This window comes from Petromyzon marinus, chromosome 51, assembly GCF_048934315.1.
Source record: "Petromyzon marinus isolate PM22_M1 ecotype Great Lakes invasive population chromosome 51, UKy_Petmar_22M1.pri1.0, whole genome shotgun sequence".
Lineage (NCBI taxonomy): Eukaryota > Metazoa > Chordata > Hyperoartia > Petromyzontiformes > Petromyzontidae > Petromyzon > Petromyzon marinus.
Window position 1 is genome coordinate 7,105,647 of NC_133717.1, and position 19,576 is coordinate 7,125,222.

The window sequence follows — 19,576 nt, forward strand, 5'->3', positions numbered from 1 at the left end:
CACAGAGACCCACAGACTGACACAGAGGCCCACAGACTCGCAGAGACCCACAGACTCGCACAGAGACCCGCAGACTCGCACAGAGGTCCACTGACTCGCAGAAACCCACAGACTGACACAGAGACTCGCAGAGACCCACAGACTGACACAGAGACTCGCAGAGACCCACAGACTCGCACAGAGACCCGCAGACTCGCACAGAGATCCACTGACTCGCAGAAACCCACAGACTGACACAGAGACTCGCAGAGACCCACAGACTGACACAGAGACTCGCAGAGACCCACAGACTGACACAGAGACTCGCAGAGACCCACAGACTGACACAGAGACTCGCAGAAACCCACAGACTGACACAGAGACTCGCACAGAGACCCACAGACTCACAGAGACCCACAGACTGACACAGAGACTCGCAGAGACCCACAGACTCACAGAGACCCACAGACTCGCAGAGACCCACAGACTGACACAGAGACTTGCAGAGACCCACAGACTCACAGAGACCCACAGACTGACACAGAGACCCACATACTGACACAGAGACTCGCACAGAGACCCACAGACTGACACAGAGACTCGCAGAGACCCACAGACTCGCAGAAACCCACAGGCTGACACAGAGACTCGCAGACTCGCACAGAGACCCACAGACTCGCACAGAGACCCACAGACTCGCACAGAGACCTACAGACTCGCACAGAGACCCACAGACTCGCACAGAGACCCACAGACTCGCAGAGACCCACAGACTCGCAGAGACCCACAGACTCGCAGAGACCCATAGACTGACACAGAGACTCGCACAGAGATCCACAGAGTGACACAGAGACTCGCAGAGACCCGTAGCCCTATACAGACACTCTCGTATGGCATGTCCTCAAAGTGCACCTAGCCTGGCACAAGCTGCTCTGACGTCACGTAGTGGCGAGTAGCGGCGGCTGCTGCTGCTGCTGTTATTGTGTGCGTGTGTGTCACGTCCTCAAAGTGCACCTAGCCTGGCGCAAGCTGCGGTGACGTCACCGCCACGTTGTGACGGCCGCTGCCATTGTGCGTGGGGAGCGGCGGTGCAGTGGTCGGCGTGCGCCCGGCACCGTGAACTTGGCGACCCCACTTCCCATCGCGCCCGTGGGCAGCGCGAGCAGCGGCGAGTGCTGTCCGAGTGGCTCCTTGGCATCCTCCAGTGCTGTCTCGGCCTGGGGAGACAAAGGCGGCCGGGCGTGATGTCCTGCTGCGGTGTTGAAGGACGGGAAACTGACGCGCAAAAAGCAGTTCCAGTGGGTGCTCGCTAACGGCCTGTGTGGGCGACACGGTGGGGGACGCCCATCTGCGTGCGTGTGCGCGTGCGTGTGTGTGCACGTGTGCGTTTAGCAGTTTGCATGCGTGCGTACGTATGCGCGTGTGCATGCGTGTGTGCATCTGCTTGCGCACGCATGTCTGTACGTGCGTGTGTTTGTATGTGCGTGCGTGTGCAGACGTGCGCGTGTACGTAGGTGCGCGCGTGTATTCTTGTGTGCGTGCGTGCGCGTTAGTACCATCGCGCGCGTGCACATGCACGTGTGTTTGCACACGTGCATGTGAGTGTACGTGTGTGCGCACGAGCGTGCGTGCGGGCACGCGTATACGTGCGTGTACGTGTGTACGTGTGCGTGTACATTTGCATGAGTGTGCACGTGTGAGTGTGTACGTGTGAACGTGTGAACGTGTGAGTATGTATGTGAGTGTGTACGTATGCATGTGAGTGTGTACGTGTGTATGAGGAGGCTTACCGCAGCCTTCGCTCGGAGGTTCGGAGAGCCGTGAGGCGCTGCAAGGATGGGTGGTGGTCGCGGGTTGCTGAGGAGATGGAGTCTGCCTCAATGGCCCACAGTCACAAATCGCTATTTAATTCCAGCAAAAAAGTTACCTGCAGCGCCACACCTATTACCATCATTAGGGGAAAAAACGATGATCCGATCTCCGGACCCCCAGGAACAGGTTTGCAAATTTGTTGAGCATTTCTGTGAGGTCCTAGGGGAGGGGACATCCCTCAGCCTGGATCACGTGGGACAAAGTGGGGATGACCCTGCTGAGGCTGCGGTGCCTCAAATATTGGAAGAAGTCACCCCCTGTGTAAGTACTGAAGGCGATCCAGAGTCTGAGACCAGAAAAGGCACCGGGCAGAGATGATCTCCCAAGTGAAATGCTGAGGGAGGGTGGCGTTTGTGCACAGACTGCCCTACATGGCATCATAACAACAGTCTGGACCACTGGATGGGTTTTGCAGGATTGAAAGGATGCCCTGGTGGTCCCCCTCTTTAAGAAGGGGGACCGCACAGACTGTAACAGCTACAGGGGCATCTCACTCCTCAGTGTGCCGGGAAAGGTCCTGGCAAGGATTATTCAACATCGCCTTGCTAGGCACGCTGAGGAGAGGCTTGCGGAGTCCCAATGTGATTTCAGGAAAGGGCGGTCCTGCACAGATGTCATTTTTTCTGTCCGTCTGCTACAGCAGAGGTATAGGGGATTCCAACAAGACCTACATCTCTGCTTTATTGACCTGGTCACGATCATTAAGGACCTTCATGATGGTGAGCGGACCCGGGTAAAACTATGTGGCTGGGAGTCGGAGCCATTCCCTGTTCACTTTGGGGTGCGACAGGGATGTCCTCTGGCTCCCACATTATTTAACATCTATTTCGACTACGTAGTTTGTGAAGCCTTCAATAGCTGTACCGGAGGAATTTCCATCTGGTACAGATATAATGGGAGGCTGATCGATTCCCGGGTGCAGTCATGGGATGGTTCCCTATTGCTCAACTACGTTATGTATGCCGATGATATGGTAATTGCTGCTCACTCAGAGGAGGAATTGGAGGCGCTGATGCTGAACCTGGAGCTTGCCTGGATGGGGTCTAACCAGGCTGGATTGTGTGAGGAGCTCACAAATCCTTGAAAGCTCTGGACAAAGTCTCATCGGTGAGCTCCTCCGGCAGGCAAGGCTGCGTTGGCTGGGTCATGTAGCCCGCATGCCCAGCCACCACATGCCCTAAACAGCTTTTGTTCAGCCGGATTGAGGGGGCTAAACAGGCGTGGCACGGGCTAGAGAAGAGATGGAGTGATGTGGTACAGGAGGATGTGGAGTTGAGTGGACTTGCCGATGACTGGTACCAGCAGTGTCAAGATCGGTCTCTGTGGAGGAGGCTCATGAAGGACGCTACTGGGTAGTTGGAGGCAGAGTCGCCCTCCAACAACAACGGAGGGGGGAGAAGCGACGCTCACAACAACGAGCGGAGCGCCGGGTGGCTAAAGCACAGCAAGTTGGCACAGTAGGGGGGCACAGGTGGTGCAACAGCCAGTCATCTCAGTCATCTCAGTCAGTCGACCCATGGCATCTGCTGGGTCTGCCCCGTGACCTCCTGCCAGCGGGTGTTCGACACTTCACGTGGCCTCAAGGTGCACATGGCCTGGCACAAGCGTCGTGGTGACGTCACCGCCATTTAGTGGCAAATGGTGGTTGTTGTTGTGGATGAGCATGTGTGAGTGTGTATGAGCGCGTGTGAGTGTACATGTGTGTGTTAGTGTACGTGTGTGTGTGAGTGTACGTGTGTGTGTGTGTGAGAGTGTACGTGTGTGTGTGTATGAGTGTGTGTGAGTGTGTACGTGTGTGTTTATGCGCGTGTGTGAGTGTACGTGTGTGTGTGAGTGTACGTGTGTGTGTGAGTGTACGTGTGTGTGAGTGTACGTGTGTGTGTATGAGTGTGTGTGAGTGTGTACGTGTGTGAGTGTACCTGTGTGGGTGAGTGTGTACGTGTGTACGTGTGTGTGCGAGTGTGTGCGAGTGTGTACGTGTGTGAGTGTGTACGTGTGTGTGCGAGTGTGTACGTGTGTGTGCGAGTGTGTACGTGTGTGTGTACGTGTGTGCGAGTGTGTACGTGTGTCTGCGAGTGTGTACGTGTGTGCGCGAGTGTGTACGTGTGCGCGAGTGAGTACGTGTGTGCGAGTGTGTACGTGTGTGTGCGTGTGTGTACGTGTGTGTACGAGTGTGTACGTGTGTGTACGTGTGTGTGCGAGTGTGTACGTGTGTGTGCGAGTGTGTACGTGTGTGTGCGAGTGTGTACGTGTGTGTGTGAGTGTGTATGTGTGTGAGTGTGTACGTGTGTGCGCGAGTGTGTACGTGTGTGCGCGAGTGTGTACGTGTGTGCGCGAGTGTGTACGTGTGTGCGCGAGTGTGTACGTGTGTGCGCGAGTGTGTACGTGTGTGCGCGAGTGTGCGCGAGTGTGTACGTGTGTGCGCGAGTGTGTACGTGTGTGCGCGAGTGTGTACGTGTGTGCGCGAGTGTGTACGTGTGCGTGAGTGTGTACTGTGTGAGTGTGTATGTGTGTGAGTGTGTACGTGTGTGCGTGAGTGTGTACGTGTGTGCGTGAGTGTGTACGTGTGTGCGCGAGTGTGTACGCGTGCGTGCTCGCGGGGGCCAAGCATGTGACCGGGGCGATGTTTATTACGACACTTAGCGCTGGCGAAGGTTCCAGATAATCCCCACGGAATTCCGCACGTGCCCTTGTCAGGATATCTGCTGAGTCCGTCGCGTTATTTATACTCGCCAACCGTGCCCCCCCCCCCCCATCAACCACCACTTGTTTTCATGAGCCGTTCTCACATTAACCCGGGCCACCGCGCTTGCGCCCGTCCGACTCGCTGTCCCGGCGGCGGTGTTTCGCTTCTGGTTGTCGTGGTCCTCGAGAGATCGCAGAGAACCCGCGCGGCGTTCACCCGGAGCGAAGCAGCGAAGTCGGCGGGCTGCTGGGGGGAGAGTTGCCGCTAGCGAGCCACCCCGTTGAGGCCGGCAAGGGCGCGCCAGCGGGCGGCGTTGCCGCAGTCACGCCGCGCGGCCGCCCCCCCCCCCCCCCCGGCACCCGCTGCGCCGGGTGCTCATTTCGGGCTAAGTCTACCTAGTGGAAGGAGGGGTGCGGATGTTCGTCACCGGCGTTGGGCCGTGGCGGGGAGTCGAACCGGGGTCGCCGCCTGTTGCCCGCCGAGCCCCACCGACAATAAAACGCGAAGCGACTCGGGCGGCGGCGGTGCCGTCGCGGCCGATATCACGTCTCCGCAGTTGATCTTCGGTTCGGATCGCGCGAGCCAAATCGTGCGGCGTGCATCCTCCTCCAGCCCGCTCGGCCAACTGATGAAGTTGTGACGGTGAACGGACGTGCCGATTTATCACCGCTCCAGCAGCGTCGTCACCGGCGGTGTTGCTGGAGAGAGGCCCGCACACGCGCCAACGCACACGCGCATGCATGCTCGTACGCACAGTGTAGGTCTATAGCTCCCTGTGTGAGTCTGTGGGTCTTTGTGTGAGTCTGTGGGTCCCTGTGTGAGTCTGTGGGTCTCCGTGTGAGTCTGTGGGTCTCCGTGTGAGTCTGTGGGTCCCCGTGTGAGTCTGTGGGTCTATGTGTGAGTCTGTGGGTCTCTTTGTGAGTCTGTGGGTCCCTGTGTGAGTCTGTGGGTCCCCGTATGAGTCTGTGGGTCCCTGTGTGAGTCTGTGGGTCTCCGTGTGAGTCTGTGGGTCTCCGTGTGAGTCTGTGGGTCTCCGTGTGAGTCTGTGGGTCCCCGTGTGAGTCTGCGGGGCCCCGTGTGAGTCTGTGGGCCTCTGTGTGAGTCTGTGGGTCCCTGTGTGAGTCTGTGGGTCCCTGTGTGAGTCTGTGGGTTCCCGTGTGAGTCTGTGAGTTCCCGTGTGAGTCTGTGGGTCTCTGTGTGAGTCTGTGGGTCTCTGTGTGAGTCTGTGGGTCTCTTTGTGAGTCTGTGGGTCTCTGTGTGAGTCTATGGGTCTCTGCTGTGTGAGTCTGTGGGTCTCTGCTGTGTGAGTCTGTGGGTCTCTGCGTGAGTCTGTGGGTCTCTACGTGAGTCTGTGGGTCTCTGTGTGAGTCTTTGGGTCTCCGTGAGTGTCTGTGGGTCCCTGTGAGAGTCTATGGGTCTCTGTGTGAGTCTGTGGGTGCCTGTGTGAGTCTGTGGGTCCCTGTGTGAGTCTGTGGGTCTCCGTGTGAGTCTGTTGGTCCCCGTGTGAGTCTGTGGGTCCCCGTGTGAGTCTGTGGGTCTCTGTGTGTGAGTCTGTGGCTCCCCGTGTGAGTGAGGAGCCGCTGTGGCGATGGTAACGGTGACGCCAGCCCCGTCACGTGACGGCCGGGCGTCACGTGACGGCCGACGTGCCTCTCCTTAGTTTGGTTGCGTCTCCGTTCAGCCGTGATCCATCCACTGCTGGATGAAGGCCTCCCCCCCCCACCCCAACTCAGCTGTCGCCACCTCCCAGAGTCATGATTTCAATGGCTCCCTGTCCGCGGTGGACATGGTCTCGGGCATTCCACATTCCTTTGCCAGGTGCACGTCTGTCCACCAGACAACCGATGTCGAGCGACTCGCCGCTCATTTTATCGAGGGGAGGGGGGGGTGATGTCGATGGGCTGAGTCACCCCCACCACCACCACCCAGCCCCACCTCCCACCCCCAACTAGGATTTGACCTCGCGACCTTCCGATCACGAACCGCTCGCTCTACCGCCGAGCCGCGAACCCCCCGGCCCCCCCAGGATGAATAATTATCAATCTGAATCCGGCGGTGCCGCCCCCCGACGCGGCGCCGGACGTCAAAGGGGTCCGGCGGCCATCGCCCGCCCGCCCGCTCGCTCGCTCGCCAGCGTCACGGAAAGAGATTTTAAAAATCGCTCCGGGAACGCGCGCAGAAAATCATCGCCCCTCCCCCGTCCCCGACCCCTACCACCTACCGCGAATACTTGGCAGTAGGCTGCTGGAAAAGCGACGCGCGTTGTTTTAATATAACTTTGTCAATTCCGCCCCCCCCCTCCTCCCCGCGCGCAGCTGATGAATGGTTCGGCCCGGCAGCAGGACGCGTACCCGGGTCTCCCCCTGTCGGCGCTGGCCAAGTGGGACGCTCTGCTCAAGATGAAGGAGACCCTCCTGCAGGAGAAGGACCTGGCCATCGAGAAGTGAGCCACGCCACCCATCCGAGCGTCTGTGAGCGGAATGTGCGCGCGTGTGCAGATGCACACGCGCGCACATACATAGACACGCACGCACATACGTACACGCGCATATGCGTACGTACGTACGTGTGCTTGTAAATGAAGACAAAAAGACAAAGGTCCCCCGTATAGCCTTAGCAGACTGTTGGGGCAAGTGATGTTAGTGAGCACCTATGAAGGTGGGAACAGCACACGGAAGGGGTGGGTGGCCAGCACCACGCCCGACCGCCTTTGTCTCCCCAGTGGCGATGTTTACACACCGCAGCAGGTACTCATTTGAGGCTGAGTCGACCTAGGAGAGTCCCAGCACCGGTTCAGATAATTGTCACCGGTGTTTGCCGTGAGCGGGAATCGAACCCGGGTCGCCGGGTTCGTAGCACAGCTGCACACAAGCACACGCTCGTACGTGCACTCATACACTCAAACATACAATAACAACATCAGCCGTTGTATGCCACTAAGCGGCGGTGACGTCACCGCGGCGCCAGGCTAGGTGCACTTCAGAGGCCACCTCGCGCAGCGTGGAATGCTCTCCGATGGCAGCATTAGATCACGGGACAGACCCAGATGCCATGGGCTTGCTGACCCAGATGACTGGCAGACGCGCCACCTGCGCTCCCAACTTGCCGCGTCGTTTTATCCACACTCAGTGCCCGCATTTGATGCCCACTCCAAAGCCCCGTGGCCTTGCGGGAATTGCTAGCGGTGGGTCAACGGAAGATGCCAAGCTAGGAAACCTCATGTCCGCCTGCCCGCGTTTCCGTGTGTCTGTGCGTCTGTTCCTTCACGTGCATCCACGCGTTTGCCCGTCTTGCGTGTCCGCGTGTTCATTGGGCCACGCGCATCCCACCCGCGCCCGCTCCGCGCGCCCAGGCAGAAGCAGCAGCTGCTGCTGCTGCAGCGGCGAGTGCAGGAGACGGAGGCGCGACTCCAGGCGCTGGTGCTACCCCCGCCGTCCGCACGGCCCGGCTGGCTGGACCAAGCAGCTCTCTCGCTGCACCTTCAGGTAAGGCGGTGGGGGCCCAGGAATCCGGTGCCACTCTCCTGTCGTGTCGTTGTAACGTTCTGACTCGCCCCGACTGGAAAAAGAGCTTCACGGCTCATAGGATTCCTCCAGGATGAGTGAAGATTCTGATTCTAAAGAGGGCAGCCGGCGCACGGTAAATACCCCAGTTTATCGAGCGGTGGTCCGCAGCCGGGTGGCTCTGTGCTGTCAGATTCTGCGATGTATCTCATCACAAAACAGCCACAGCTGTTTGCCTGCCACTTCAGCTTGGTCGATGATAAAAGCATCAAAATGGGAGCCGACCGGTTTCGTGAGCCCTTGATCACGCATTGTGGTGGTTTTAACTTTGTAAAACACGTCGCCTGGGGTATTTACCCTGGCGGTTGGCGTGACGTCACGGCAGGCGTGACGTCACTCCTGCCGTGACGTCACGCTTGGGAAGTTTGACGGCAGCAGCCTCTCGGACGGGGGCTTTTATCAATTCCCTGCTGGATAAACAACAAGAAGATCAAAAGCAATGTTAAACACGACTTGTAACGCGCGTCGCGATTTCGGAACTCGTGGTTACGATGGAGAGCTCGGACCGCAGATCGACACGGGTCCGTCGCTCTAGCGTCGTTGTTCGTGCGCTCGCGACGCTCGTACGGTGGGCTGCGCCGCTCCACGAGGTGGTTCCGAACTCAGCGTCTCGAGTGCGCATTGCCGTCTGGCAACGCTGTGTCCGTAACACGAAAGCCGAGGTCTCTCTCGAAGTGGTTGAACTTGAGCTTGCGATAGGGCCCACCCCCCCCCCCCCCCCCCCGACTTCTGAAAACCGCTGTCGCCGCTCGTCTCTCGGCGGGGTAACAACGCCGAGATCACCACGGGCGGCGGCGGCTCGAAGGTGTTGTCACTTCCCATCGTCGACGACAGGCGAGCACAGCCCGGGCGAATAGCGGCAGTGCCGTTGATCCCGCGAGGCCTCCACTGGCGCGACCCCTCCACTCGAGGCGCGGACGGGCAAACCCGTAGGGCCGGCCCGCCGGGACCCCCCCGCGGCGTGACCCCCGTGACCCTCCGACCTCGCCGCCCCCCAGCAGGAGTCCCAGCTGGAGAGCGCTTCCCTGCGGGCGCAGCTGTCGGAGCGAGCCGGGGCGCTGGTGGCGGCGGAGCGCGGGGAGCTGGAGCGCCGGCTCGCGGACGCCGAGGCGCGGGCGCGCGCGGCGGGCGAGGCGGCGAGCCGGGGGGCGCGCCAGCACGCCGAGAGCCTCGCCAGGGTGGAGGAGAAGGTGAGGGCCCCCCGGGGGGGCAGGGGGGTGTGGGGGGCTCGCTCGCCCCGCGACGCCAGCGCCCTGCGAGGAGCACGGCGCTACGCACCGCGCGCTCCGTCAACTGCTCAGCGCGATCGCCGCAGGCGAACCGCGTGGCAACGGCGTCTCTCTGCCTGCGTCTCTCCCCGGGGGTAGCTGAGACACCGGGACAAGCAGCTGAGCTCCATGCGCAAGCGCGTGGAGCGCGAGGCGGAGGCGAGGGCGGAGCGCGCACGGCGCGTCGAGAGCCTGGAGACCTACTTGGCCGACCTGCCCACCCTGGAGCACCACCAGGCGCTCCGCCTCAAGGTCACGCTTGGGCGGGGGGTGTGTGGGGCAGTGGGGGGCGGCGGAGCAGTGGGGGGCGGCGGGGGGCGTGAGGGGGGCGGGGAGAGTGGGGGGGGGGGGCATGTGTGTGTGTGTTTGTGGGGGGACGAGTGGAGCGCCGGGCAGATAAAACACAGCGAGTTGGCAGAGTGGGCGAGGAGCACGGGGTTGGTGCGTCTGCCGGTCGACGCGGTCAGTCAACGCACGGCACCCGGGTCTGTCGTCACGAGCAGGGTCTGTCGTCACGAGCATCACTGCAGCCGGCACCGCGGTCAACATGTCAACATAACGAGGCGGCCCCGGTAAAAACAGCTGTGCTGTGTAAAACCGTAAAAAATAGATAAAAATATATAACTATAAATACTACTACACGATCATCCATCTGCTGCGCTCGCCGCGGAAAGTTAAAGACCCCGCGACGTCATTCGCAAGAGTGGGCCATTGCCGGCGTCACTCGGAACGCCAACCCCACACACCCCGACTCCCCCGCTCCGTGTTCTTCACTCGGAACGCCAACCCCACACACCCCGACTCCCCCGCTCCGTGTTCTTCACTCGGAACGCCAACCCCACACACCCCGACTCTCCCGCTCCGTGTTCTTCACTCGGAACGTCAACCCCACACACCTCGACTCCCCCGCTCCGTGTTCTTCACTCGGAACGCCAACCCCACACACCCCGACTCCCCCGCTCCGTGTTCTTCACTCGGAACGCCAACCCCACACACCCCGACTCCCCCGCTCCGTGTTCTTCACTCGGAACGTCAACCCCACACACCCCGACTCCCCCGCTCCGTGTTCTTCACTCGGAACGTCAACCCCACACACCCCGACTCCCCCGCTCCGTGTTCTTCACTCGGAACGTCAACCCCACACACCCCGACTCCCCCGCTCCGTGTTCTTCACTCGGAACGCCAACCCCACACACCCCGACTCTCCCGCTCCGTGTTCTTCACTCGGAACGTCAACCCCACACACCCCGACTCCCCCGCTCCGTGTTCTTCACTCGGAACGCCAACCCCACACACCCCGACTCCCCCGCTCCGTGTTCTTCACTCGGAACGCCAACCCCACACACCCCGACTCTCCCGCTCCGTGTTCTTCACTCGGAACGTCAACCCCACACACCTCGACTCCCCCGCTCCGTGTTCTTCACTCGGAACGCCAACCCCACACACCCCGACTCCCCCGCTCCGTGTTCTTCACTCGGAACGCCAACCCCACACACCCCGACTCCCCCGCTCCGTGTTCTTCACTCGGAACGTCAACCCCACACACCCCGACTCCCCCGCTCCGTGTTCTTCACTCGGAACGTCAACCCCACACACCCCGACTCCCCCGCTCCGTGTTCTTCACTCGGAACGTCAACCCCACACACCCCGACTCCCCCGCTCCGTGTTCTTCACTCGGAACGCCAACCCCACACACCTCGACTCTCCCGCTCCGTGTTCTTCACTCGGAACGTCAACCCCACACACCCCGACTCCCCCGCTCCGTGTTCTTCACTCGGAACGCCAACCCCACACACCCCGACTCCCCCGCTCCGTGTTCTTCACTCGGAACGTCAACCCCACACACCCCGACTCCCCCGCTCCGTGTTCTTCACTCGGAACGTCAACCCCACACACCCCGACTCCCCCGCTCCGTGTTCTTCACTCGGAACGCCAACCCCACACACCCCGACTCTCCCGCTCCGTGTTCTTCACTCGGAACGTCAACCCCACACACCCCGACTCCCCCGCTCCGTGTTCTTCACTCGGAACGCCAACCCCACACACCCCGACTCTCCCGCTCCGTGTTCTTCACTCGGAACGTCAACCCCACACACCCCGACTCCCCCGCTCCGTGTTCTTCACTCGGAACGTCAACCCCACACACCCCGACTCTCCCGCTCCGTGTTCTTCACTCGGAACGTCAACCCCACACACCCCGACTCCCCCGCTCCGTGTTCTTCACTCGGAACGCCAACCCCACACACCCCGACTCTCCCGCTCCGTGTTCTTCACTCGGAACGTCAACCCCACACACCCCGACTCCCCCGCTCCGTGTTCTTCACTCGGAACGTCAACCCCACACACCCCGACTCCCCCGCCCCGTGTTCTTCACTCGGAACGTCAACCCCACACACCCCGACTCCCCCGCTCCGTGTTCTTCACTCGGAACGTCAACCCCACACACCCCGACTCCCCCGCTCCGTGTTCTTCACTCGGAACGCCAACCCCACACACCCCGACTCCCCCGCTCCGTGTTCTTCACTCGGAACGTCAACCCCACACACCCCGACTCCCCCGCTCCGTGTTCTTCACTCGGAACGCCAACCCCACACACCCCGACTCCCCCGCTCCGTGTTCTTCACTCGGAACGTCAACCCCACACACCCCGACTCTCCCGCTCCGTGTTCTTCACTCGGAACGTCAACCCCACACACCCCGACTCTCCCGCTCCGTGTTCTTCACTCGGAACGTCAACCCCACACACCCCGACTCCCCCGCTCCGTGTTCTTCACTCGGAACGCCAACCCCACACACCCCGACTCCCCCGCTCCGTGTTCTTCACTCGGAACGTCAACCCCACACACCCCGACTCTCCCGCTCCGTGTTCTTCACTCGGAACGTCAACCCCACACACCCCGACTCCCCCGCTCCGTGTTCTTCACTCGGAACGCCAACCCCACACACCCCGACTCCCCCGCTCCGTGTTCTTCACTCGGAACGTCAACCCCACACACCCCGACTCTCCCGCTCCGTGTTCTTCACTCGGAACGTCAACCCCACACACCCCGACTCCCCCGCTCCGTGTTCTTCACTCGGAACGCCAACCCCACACACCCCGACTCCCCCGCTCCGTGTTCTTCACTCGGAACGTCAACCCCACACACCCCGACTCTCCCGCTCCGTGTTCTTCACTCGGAACGTCAACCCCACACACCCCGACTCCCCCGCTCCGTGTTCTTCACTCGGAACGTCAACCCCACACACCCCGACTCCCCCGCTCCGTGTTCTTCACTCGGAACGCCAACCCCACACACCCCGACTCCCCCGCTCCGTGTTCTTCACTGGGAACGCCAACCCCACACACCCCGACTCTCCCGCTCCGTGTTCTTCACTCGGAACGTCAACCCCACACACCCCGACTCCCCCGCTCCGTGTTCTTCACTCGGAACGCCAACCCCACACACCCCGACTCCCCCGCTCCGTGTTCTTCACTCGGAACGTCAACCCCACACACCCCGACTCCCCCGCTCCGTGTTCTTCACTCGGAACGTCAACCCCACACACCCCGACTCTCCCGCTCCGTGTTCTTCACTCGGAACGTCAACCCCACACACCCCGACTCTCCCGCTCCGTGTTCTTCACTCGGAACGTCAACCCCACACACCCCGACTCTCCCGCTCCGTGTTCTTCACTCGGAACGTCAACCCCACACACCCCGACTCCCCCGCTCCGTGTTCTTCACTCGGAACGCCAACCCCACACACCCCGACTCCCCCGCTCCGTGTTCTTCACTCGGAACGTCAACCCCACACACCCCGACTCTCCCGCTCCGTGTTCTTCACTCGGAACGTCAACCCCACACACCCCGACTCCCCCGCTCCGTGTTCTTCACTCGGAACGCCAACCCCACACACCCCGACTCCCCCGCTCCGTGTTCTTCACTCGGAACGTCAACCCCACACACCCCGACTCTCCCGCTCCGTGTTCTTCACTCGGAACGTCAACCCCACACACCCCGACTCCCCCGCTCCGTGTTCTTCACTCGGAACGCCAACCCCACACACCCCGACTCCCCCGCTCCGTGTTCTTCACTCGGAACGTCAACCCCACACACCCCGACTCTCCCGCTCCGTGTTCTTCACTCGGAACGTCAACCCCACACACCCCGACTCCCCCGCTCCGTGTTCTTCACTCGGAACGTCAACCCCACACACCCCGACTCCCCCGCTCCGTGTTCTTCACTCGGAACGCCAACCCCACACACCCCGACTCCCCCGCTCCGTGTTCTTCACTGGGAACGCCAACCCCACACACCCCGACTCTCCCGCTCCGTGTTCTTCACTCGGAACGTCAACCCCACACACCCCGACTCCCCCGCTCCGTGTTCTTCACTCGGAACGCCAACCCCACACACCCCGACTCCCCCGCTCCGTGTTCTTCACTCGGAACGTCAACCCCACACACCCCGACTCCCCCGCTCCGTGTTCTTCACTCGGAACGTCAACCCCACACACCCCGACTCTCCCGCTCCGTGTTCTTCACTCGGAACGTCAACCCCACACACCCCGACTCCCCCGCTCCGTGTTCTTCCCGCCCGCCTCCAGCTGGAGCAAGCGGAGGCGCGAGCCGCCCAGCTGGAGGGCTCCACGGCGGAGCTCCAGGCCCAGCTCCGCGAGAGAGACAGCCGCCTCCGCGAGAGGGACTCCCTGCTGGACAGGTAGGGCCGCCCGGCGGGCGATGCGACCGCGGGCCCTGGTGACGCGCGACGTGTCGCCCGATGACGTCATCGTCAATGACGCGCGACGTGTCGCCGATGACGTCATCGTCAATGACGCGCGACGTGTCGCCCCACGACGTCATCGTCAATGACGCGCCGCCCGATTACGTCATCGTCAATGACGCGCGACGTGTCGCCCGATGACGTCATCGTCAATGACGCGCGACGTGTCGCCCCACGATGTCATCGTCAATGACGCGCGACGTGTCGCCCGATTACGTCATCGTCAATGACGCACGACGTGTCGCCCCACGACGTCATCGTCAATGACGCGCGACGTGTCGCCCGATGACGTCATAGTCAATGACGCGCGACGTGTCGCCCTACGACGTCATCGTCAATGACGCGCGACGTGTCGCCCTACGACGTCATCGTCAATGACGCGCGACGTGTCGCCCGATGACGTCATCGTCAATGACGCGCGACGTGTCGCCCCACGACGTCATCGTCTTGGCCACCGAGGATTTGCACTTTAGCTGCTGGTTTGTTTTGTCGCCGAGTAAACGTGTTAGCTGAGTGTGGATTAGTTTCCTCTAGGGGTGAGAGCCCTCTTTGTCCGTCCCGACCCTCTCTCCATTTCTCCAGCTGTCGCCCGCCCGACCCTCGGGCGATCGACGTGTCCGTCGGCACGTCCGTCCGTTGGTCCGTTCCTCCGCTTCTCCCGTCGTTCCGTCTGTCCGACCTCCTTGCCTGTCTGTCCGTCCCTCCGTCCGCCACCTCCGCCGGGCAGGGAGGTGCAGACGGCGGTGGCGCAGAAGCAGGCGGAGCTGGAGGGACGCGCCGCGGAGATGGAGCGCGCGCTGCGGGAGCGGGAGACGGAGGGCGAGCGACGGTTGGCGGAGAGCTTGGGGGAGCTGCGCTCGCTCCGACAGCGGGAGCAGGAGCTCGTGGCCACCGTGCAGACGTAAGGGACGGGCGGGCGGGCGGGCGGACGTAACGAACAGAGAGACGAAGAGAAGGGCAGACAGGCGACTGGACATACGCACACACCCAGCGCTCTGTAACGCGCGACACGTGCACCACTCCCCTACCCTGTGTAGCCCTCACCAGCTCCGTGTACCGCTCACCTCACCCGTCGTGTATATCGCTCGCCCCTCCGCACCGCCCACCGTCCCCATGGCCTAGCACGCGTACCCCCCGAGCTGCCCGGTGCTCTACTCGCCTGTCCTGAGGACCCCTCACCTACCGCCCCCCCCCCTCCCCCTCCCCCGCCTACCCCCGCGCCAGGCTGCAGCAGAAGGTGGAGCGCTGTCTGTCGGACGGCGCCCGGCTGCCGGTGCTGGGCCTCGAGTCCCTGCAGCGCGACAACCAGCGGCTCCGCGACGACTGTGAACGTGCGCGCAAGGTGAACCCCCCACCACCTCCCCCCCCCCGCCTCTTCCGCGCGCAGTGGCGTGACCCACACTGCAGCGGGCGACGTGGGGTGGACCGTACCAAAGCACGAGGGCGTGGGGGGGGGTATTTGCTCCTGTTTGTAAGACGCGAGGTGAAGCCCTTAAACATTCCCGCCCCACCGTGAAGAGTGGCCCCACTTGGTTGCAGGCAACAGTCGGTGTGGACTGCACCAAAGTGCACTGTAGACAGGGGGTTTCGTTTTCTTACCACAATAGGGGGGGGGAGGGGGGGCTCGTTACCCTCTTGTGTTATATCCCCATCGTGTCAATCCTCCAGTCTCCATGTCCCCTGTGTCTCTCTGTCCCCTGTGTCCCCTGTGTCTCCCTGTCCCCCGTGTGTCCATGTCCCCTGTGTCTCCCTGTCCCCTGTGTCTCCATGTCCCCTGTGTCTCCCTGTCCCCCGTGTCTCCATGTCTCCTGTGTCTCCATGTCCCCCGTGTCCCCTGTGTCTCCCTGTCCCCTGTGTCTCCATGTCTCCCTGTCCCCCGTGTCTCCATGTCCCCTGTGTCTCCCTGTCCCCCGTGTCCCCTGTGTCTCCATGTCACCCGTGTCTCCCTGTCCCCTGTGTCTCTTTGTCCCCCATGTCCCCCGTGTCCCCTGTGTCTCCCTGTCCCCTGTGTCTCTCTGTCCCCCATGTCCCCCGTGTCCCCTGTGTCTCCATGTCTCTATGTCCCCCGTGTCTCCCTGTCCCCTGTGTCTCTATGTCCCCTGTGTCCCCCGTGTCCCCTGTGTCTGCATGTCCCCCGTGTCTCCATGTCCCCTGTGTCTCTATGTCCCCTGTGTCCCCCATGTCCCCCGTATCTCCGTGTCCCCCTGTGTCTCCCTGTCCCCCGTGTCTCCGTGTCCCCCGTGTCTCTATGTCCCCTGTGTCTCCCTGTCCCCCGTGTCCCCTGTGTCTCCATGTCCCCCGTGTCTGCATGTCCCCTGTGTCTCCATGTCCCCCGTGTCTCCATGTCCCCTGTGTCTCCCTGTCCCCCGTGTCTCCATGTCCCCTGTGTCTCTATGTCCCCTGTGTCCCCCATGTCCCCCGTATCTCCGTGTCCCCCTGTGTCTCCCTGTCCCCCGTGTCTCCATGTCCCCTGTGTCTCCCTGTCCCCCATGTCCCCCGTGTCTCCATGTCCCCCGTGTCCCCCGTGTCCCACGTGTCTCCATGTCCCCCATGTCCCCCGTGTCTCCATGTCCCCTGTGTCTCCCTGTCCCCATGTCCCCCGTGTCCCCTGTGTCTCCATGTCCCCATGTCCCCTGTCCCCCGTGTCCCCCGTGTCTCCATGTCCCCCGTGTCTCTATGTCCCCCGTGTCCCCTGTGTCTCCCTGTCCCCATGTCCCCCGTGTCCCCTGTGTCTCCATGTCCCCTGTGTCTCCATGTCCCCCGTGTCCCCTGTGTCTCCATGTCCCCCGTGTCTCCATGTCCCCTGTGTCTCCATGTCCCCTGTGTCTCCATGTCCCCTGTGTCTCCATGTCCCCTGTGTCTCCATGTCCCCTGTGTCTCCCTGTCCCCTGTGTCTCCATGTCCCCTGTGTCTCCATGTCCCCTGTGTCTCCCTGTCCCCTGTGTCTCCCTGTCCCCTGTGTCTCCATGTCCCCCGTGTCTCCATGTCCCCTGTGTCTCCCTGTCCCCTGTGTCTCCCTGTCCCCTGTGTCTCCATGTCCCCTGTGTCTCCATGTCCCCCGTGTCTCCCTGTCCCCCGTGTCTCCATGTCCCCCATGTCCCCCGTGTCTCCCTGTCCCCTGTGTCTCCCTGTCCCCCGTGTCTCCATGTCCCCTGTGTCTCCATGTCCCCTGTGTCTCCCTGTCCCCCGTGGTCTCCCTCCGGTGCCCGTCCCACTGCACTGTGGCGCGGGGCAGCCGTAGCCGAGGTGACGATGCCCCCGCCCCCCCCCCTCCTCCACATCTCAACGCCCCCCCCCCCGTGCCCCCCACCGCCCCCCAGATAATGGAGAACCAGCAGAGGCGCCTGGATGCGCTGGCGCAGCAGCGCTCCGAGCAGGAGGCGGCGGAGCGTGAGCGTGCGGGCGGCGCCGAGCGCCAGCACCACGCCCTGCGCCTGCTGGCGGCCGAGCACGACGCCCGAGCCCACGAGCTGCTCGTGGCCGTCAAGGCGGTGCGCGGGGGGGGGGGGGTGGTGGGGGGGGGGGGTGGTGGGGGGGTGGGGGGGATAGGTGACGCCGGGGTTCGTGGGAAGTGGGGTCGGGGGTCATCATTAATGATGGGTTTGTGGGGTCAGTTGTTGGGTAGATGGAGGGGGGGCACGCTGATTTGTGTGGGCGGGGGGGGGGGGTAAAGGCTAAGGACGACTTGAATAGGGCAACGAAGCAGCCCTGTGTCCCCGCGTCCCCGTGTCCTCCCCGTGTGTGTCCCCGTGTGTGTCCTCCCCGTGTGTGTCCCCGTGTGTGTCCTCCCCGTGTCCTCCCCGTGTCCTCCGCGTGTGTGTCCCCGTGTGTGTCCTCCCCGTGTGTGTCCCCGTGTCCTCCCCGTGTGTGTCCTCCCCGTGTGTGTCCCCGTGTGTGTCCTCCCCGTGTCCTCCCCGTGTGTGTCCCCGTGACCCCCCCGTGTTGTCCCCGTGTGTGTCTCCGTGGCATGCCCCCCCCCCCACCCCCCCCTTCGAGTCCGCGTACCTCCGTAACCTGGTGCCCTCACCTCCCCGTGTACCGCCCTCCCCCTCCCCTCCCCGCCACCCCACGTGACCTCGACTCAGCAGCTGACGGCCGAGAAGGAAGGGCTGTTCTCCCGCTGCCTCGAGCTGCAGGAGCGCCTGGAGGGGGCCGCGGGCCCGGGGGACGAGGGCCCGGGGGAGGTTGTGGCCGAGGTGGTGGCGGAGCTGTGCGCTGCGCAGCGGGAGATGCGCGTGCTGTGCGACGTGATGACCGCTCGCGCGCAGGGGCGCCAGCCCGACCTGTCCCAGCTGCTGGGCCTGCACTGTGAGTGCGTGTGAGGGCGCGCAGGGAGAGAGTGCTGAGCGGAGGTGCGGAGAGTGGGGGGCAGGGAGAGAGTGCTGATCGGAGGTGCGGAGCGTGGGGGGCAGGTTAGAGAGTGCTGATCGGAGGTGCGGAGCGTGGGGGGCAGGGAGAGAGTGCTGATCGGAGGTGCGGAGCGTGGGGGGCAGGGAGAGAGTGCTGATCGGAGGTGCGGAGCGTGGGGGGCAGGGAGAGAGTGCTGATCGGAGGTGCGGAGAGTGGGGGGCAGGGAGAGAGTGCTGATCGGAGGTGCGGAGCGTGGGGGGCAGGGAGAGAGTGCTGATCGGAGGTGCGGAGCGTGGGGGGCAGGGACAGAGTGCTGATCGGAGGTGCGGAGCGTGGGGGGCAGGGAGAGAGTGCTGATCGGAGGTGCGGCGCGTGGGGGGCAGGGAGAGAGTGCTGATCGGAGGTGCGGAGCGTGGGGGGCAGGGAGAGAGTGCTGATCGGAGGTGCGGAGCGTGGGGGGCAGGGAGAGAGTGCTGATCGGAGGTGCGGAGAGTGGGGGGCAGGGAGAGAGTGCTGATCGGAGGTGCGGAGCGTGGGGGGCAGGTTAGAGAGTGCTGATCGGAGGTGCGGAGCGTGGGGGGCAGGTTAGAGAGTGCTGATCGGAGGTGCGGAGCGTGGGGGGCAGGGAGAGAGTGCTGATCGGAGGTGCGGAGCGTGGGGGGCAGGGAGAGAGTGCTGATCGGAGGTGCGGAGCGTGGGGGGCAGGGAGAGAGTGCTGATCGGAGGTGCGGAGCGTGGGGAGCAGGGAGAGAGTGGGGACAGGTTGCTGGTACGGCTGAGAGCAGGAGAAGATCTTTGTCTCTGTGGTGGCGGCCGCGGCGCCATGAGTGGCTATGGAGGTGGCGTCGTGGGCGACCGGCGCCGATGAAGGTCCAGGCCAGCAGCGGATTGACCACGGCTGACGACGATGGCGGCGTGCGTGCGGTGGTAGAGCGGTTAGCGGCGCGCTGCGCCACGGACCCAGGTACCCGGGTTCGATTCCCGCTCACGGTCAACACCGGTGACGATTATCTGAACCGGTCCTGGGCCTCCCCTAGGTCGACTCAGCCTCAAATGAGTACCTGGTGCGGTGTGTAGTAAACATCGCCACCCCCTC

At 62.9% G+C, this 19,576-nt stretch overlaps 1 protein-coding gene across 4 annotated transcripts in view; it reads left to right on the forward strand.

Annotated features, from left to right (window-relative positions):
• Positions 1-19,576, forward strand: part of LOC116953320 (centrosomal protein 85L) — a 114,369-nt gene that overhangs the window by 85,502 nt on the left and 9,291 nt on the right. For 3 of the 4 annotated variants that reach the window (XM_076074924.1, XM_076074927.1, XM_076074928.1), the window contains 9 exons: positions 6,853-6,980; positions 7,890-8,022; positions 9,099-9,290; positions 9,468-9,620; positions 13,955-14,067; positions 14,858-15,031; positions 15,355-15,472; positions 17,451-17,621; positions 18,219-18,438. In XM_076074924.1, the coding sequence (XP_075931039.1) occupies positions 6,853-6,980; positions 7,890-8,022; positions 9,099-9,290; positions 9,468-9,620; positions 13,955-14,067; positions 14,858-15,031; positions 15,355-15,472; positions 17,451-17,621; positions 18,219-18,438 (1,402 nt within the window). The remainder of the gene's footprint in view (positions 1-6,852; positions 6,981-7,889; positions 8,023-9,098; positions 9,291-9,467; positions 9,621-13,954; positions 14,068-14,857; positions 15,032-15,354; positions 15,473-17,450; positions 17,622-18,218; positions 18,439-19,576) is intronic. The other variant, XM_076074926.1, reaches the window with a different exon arrangement.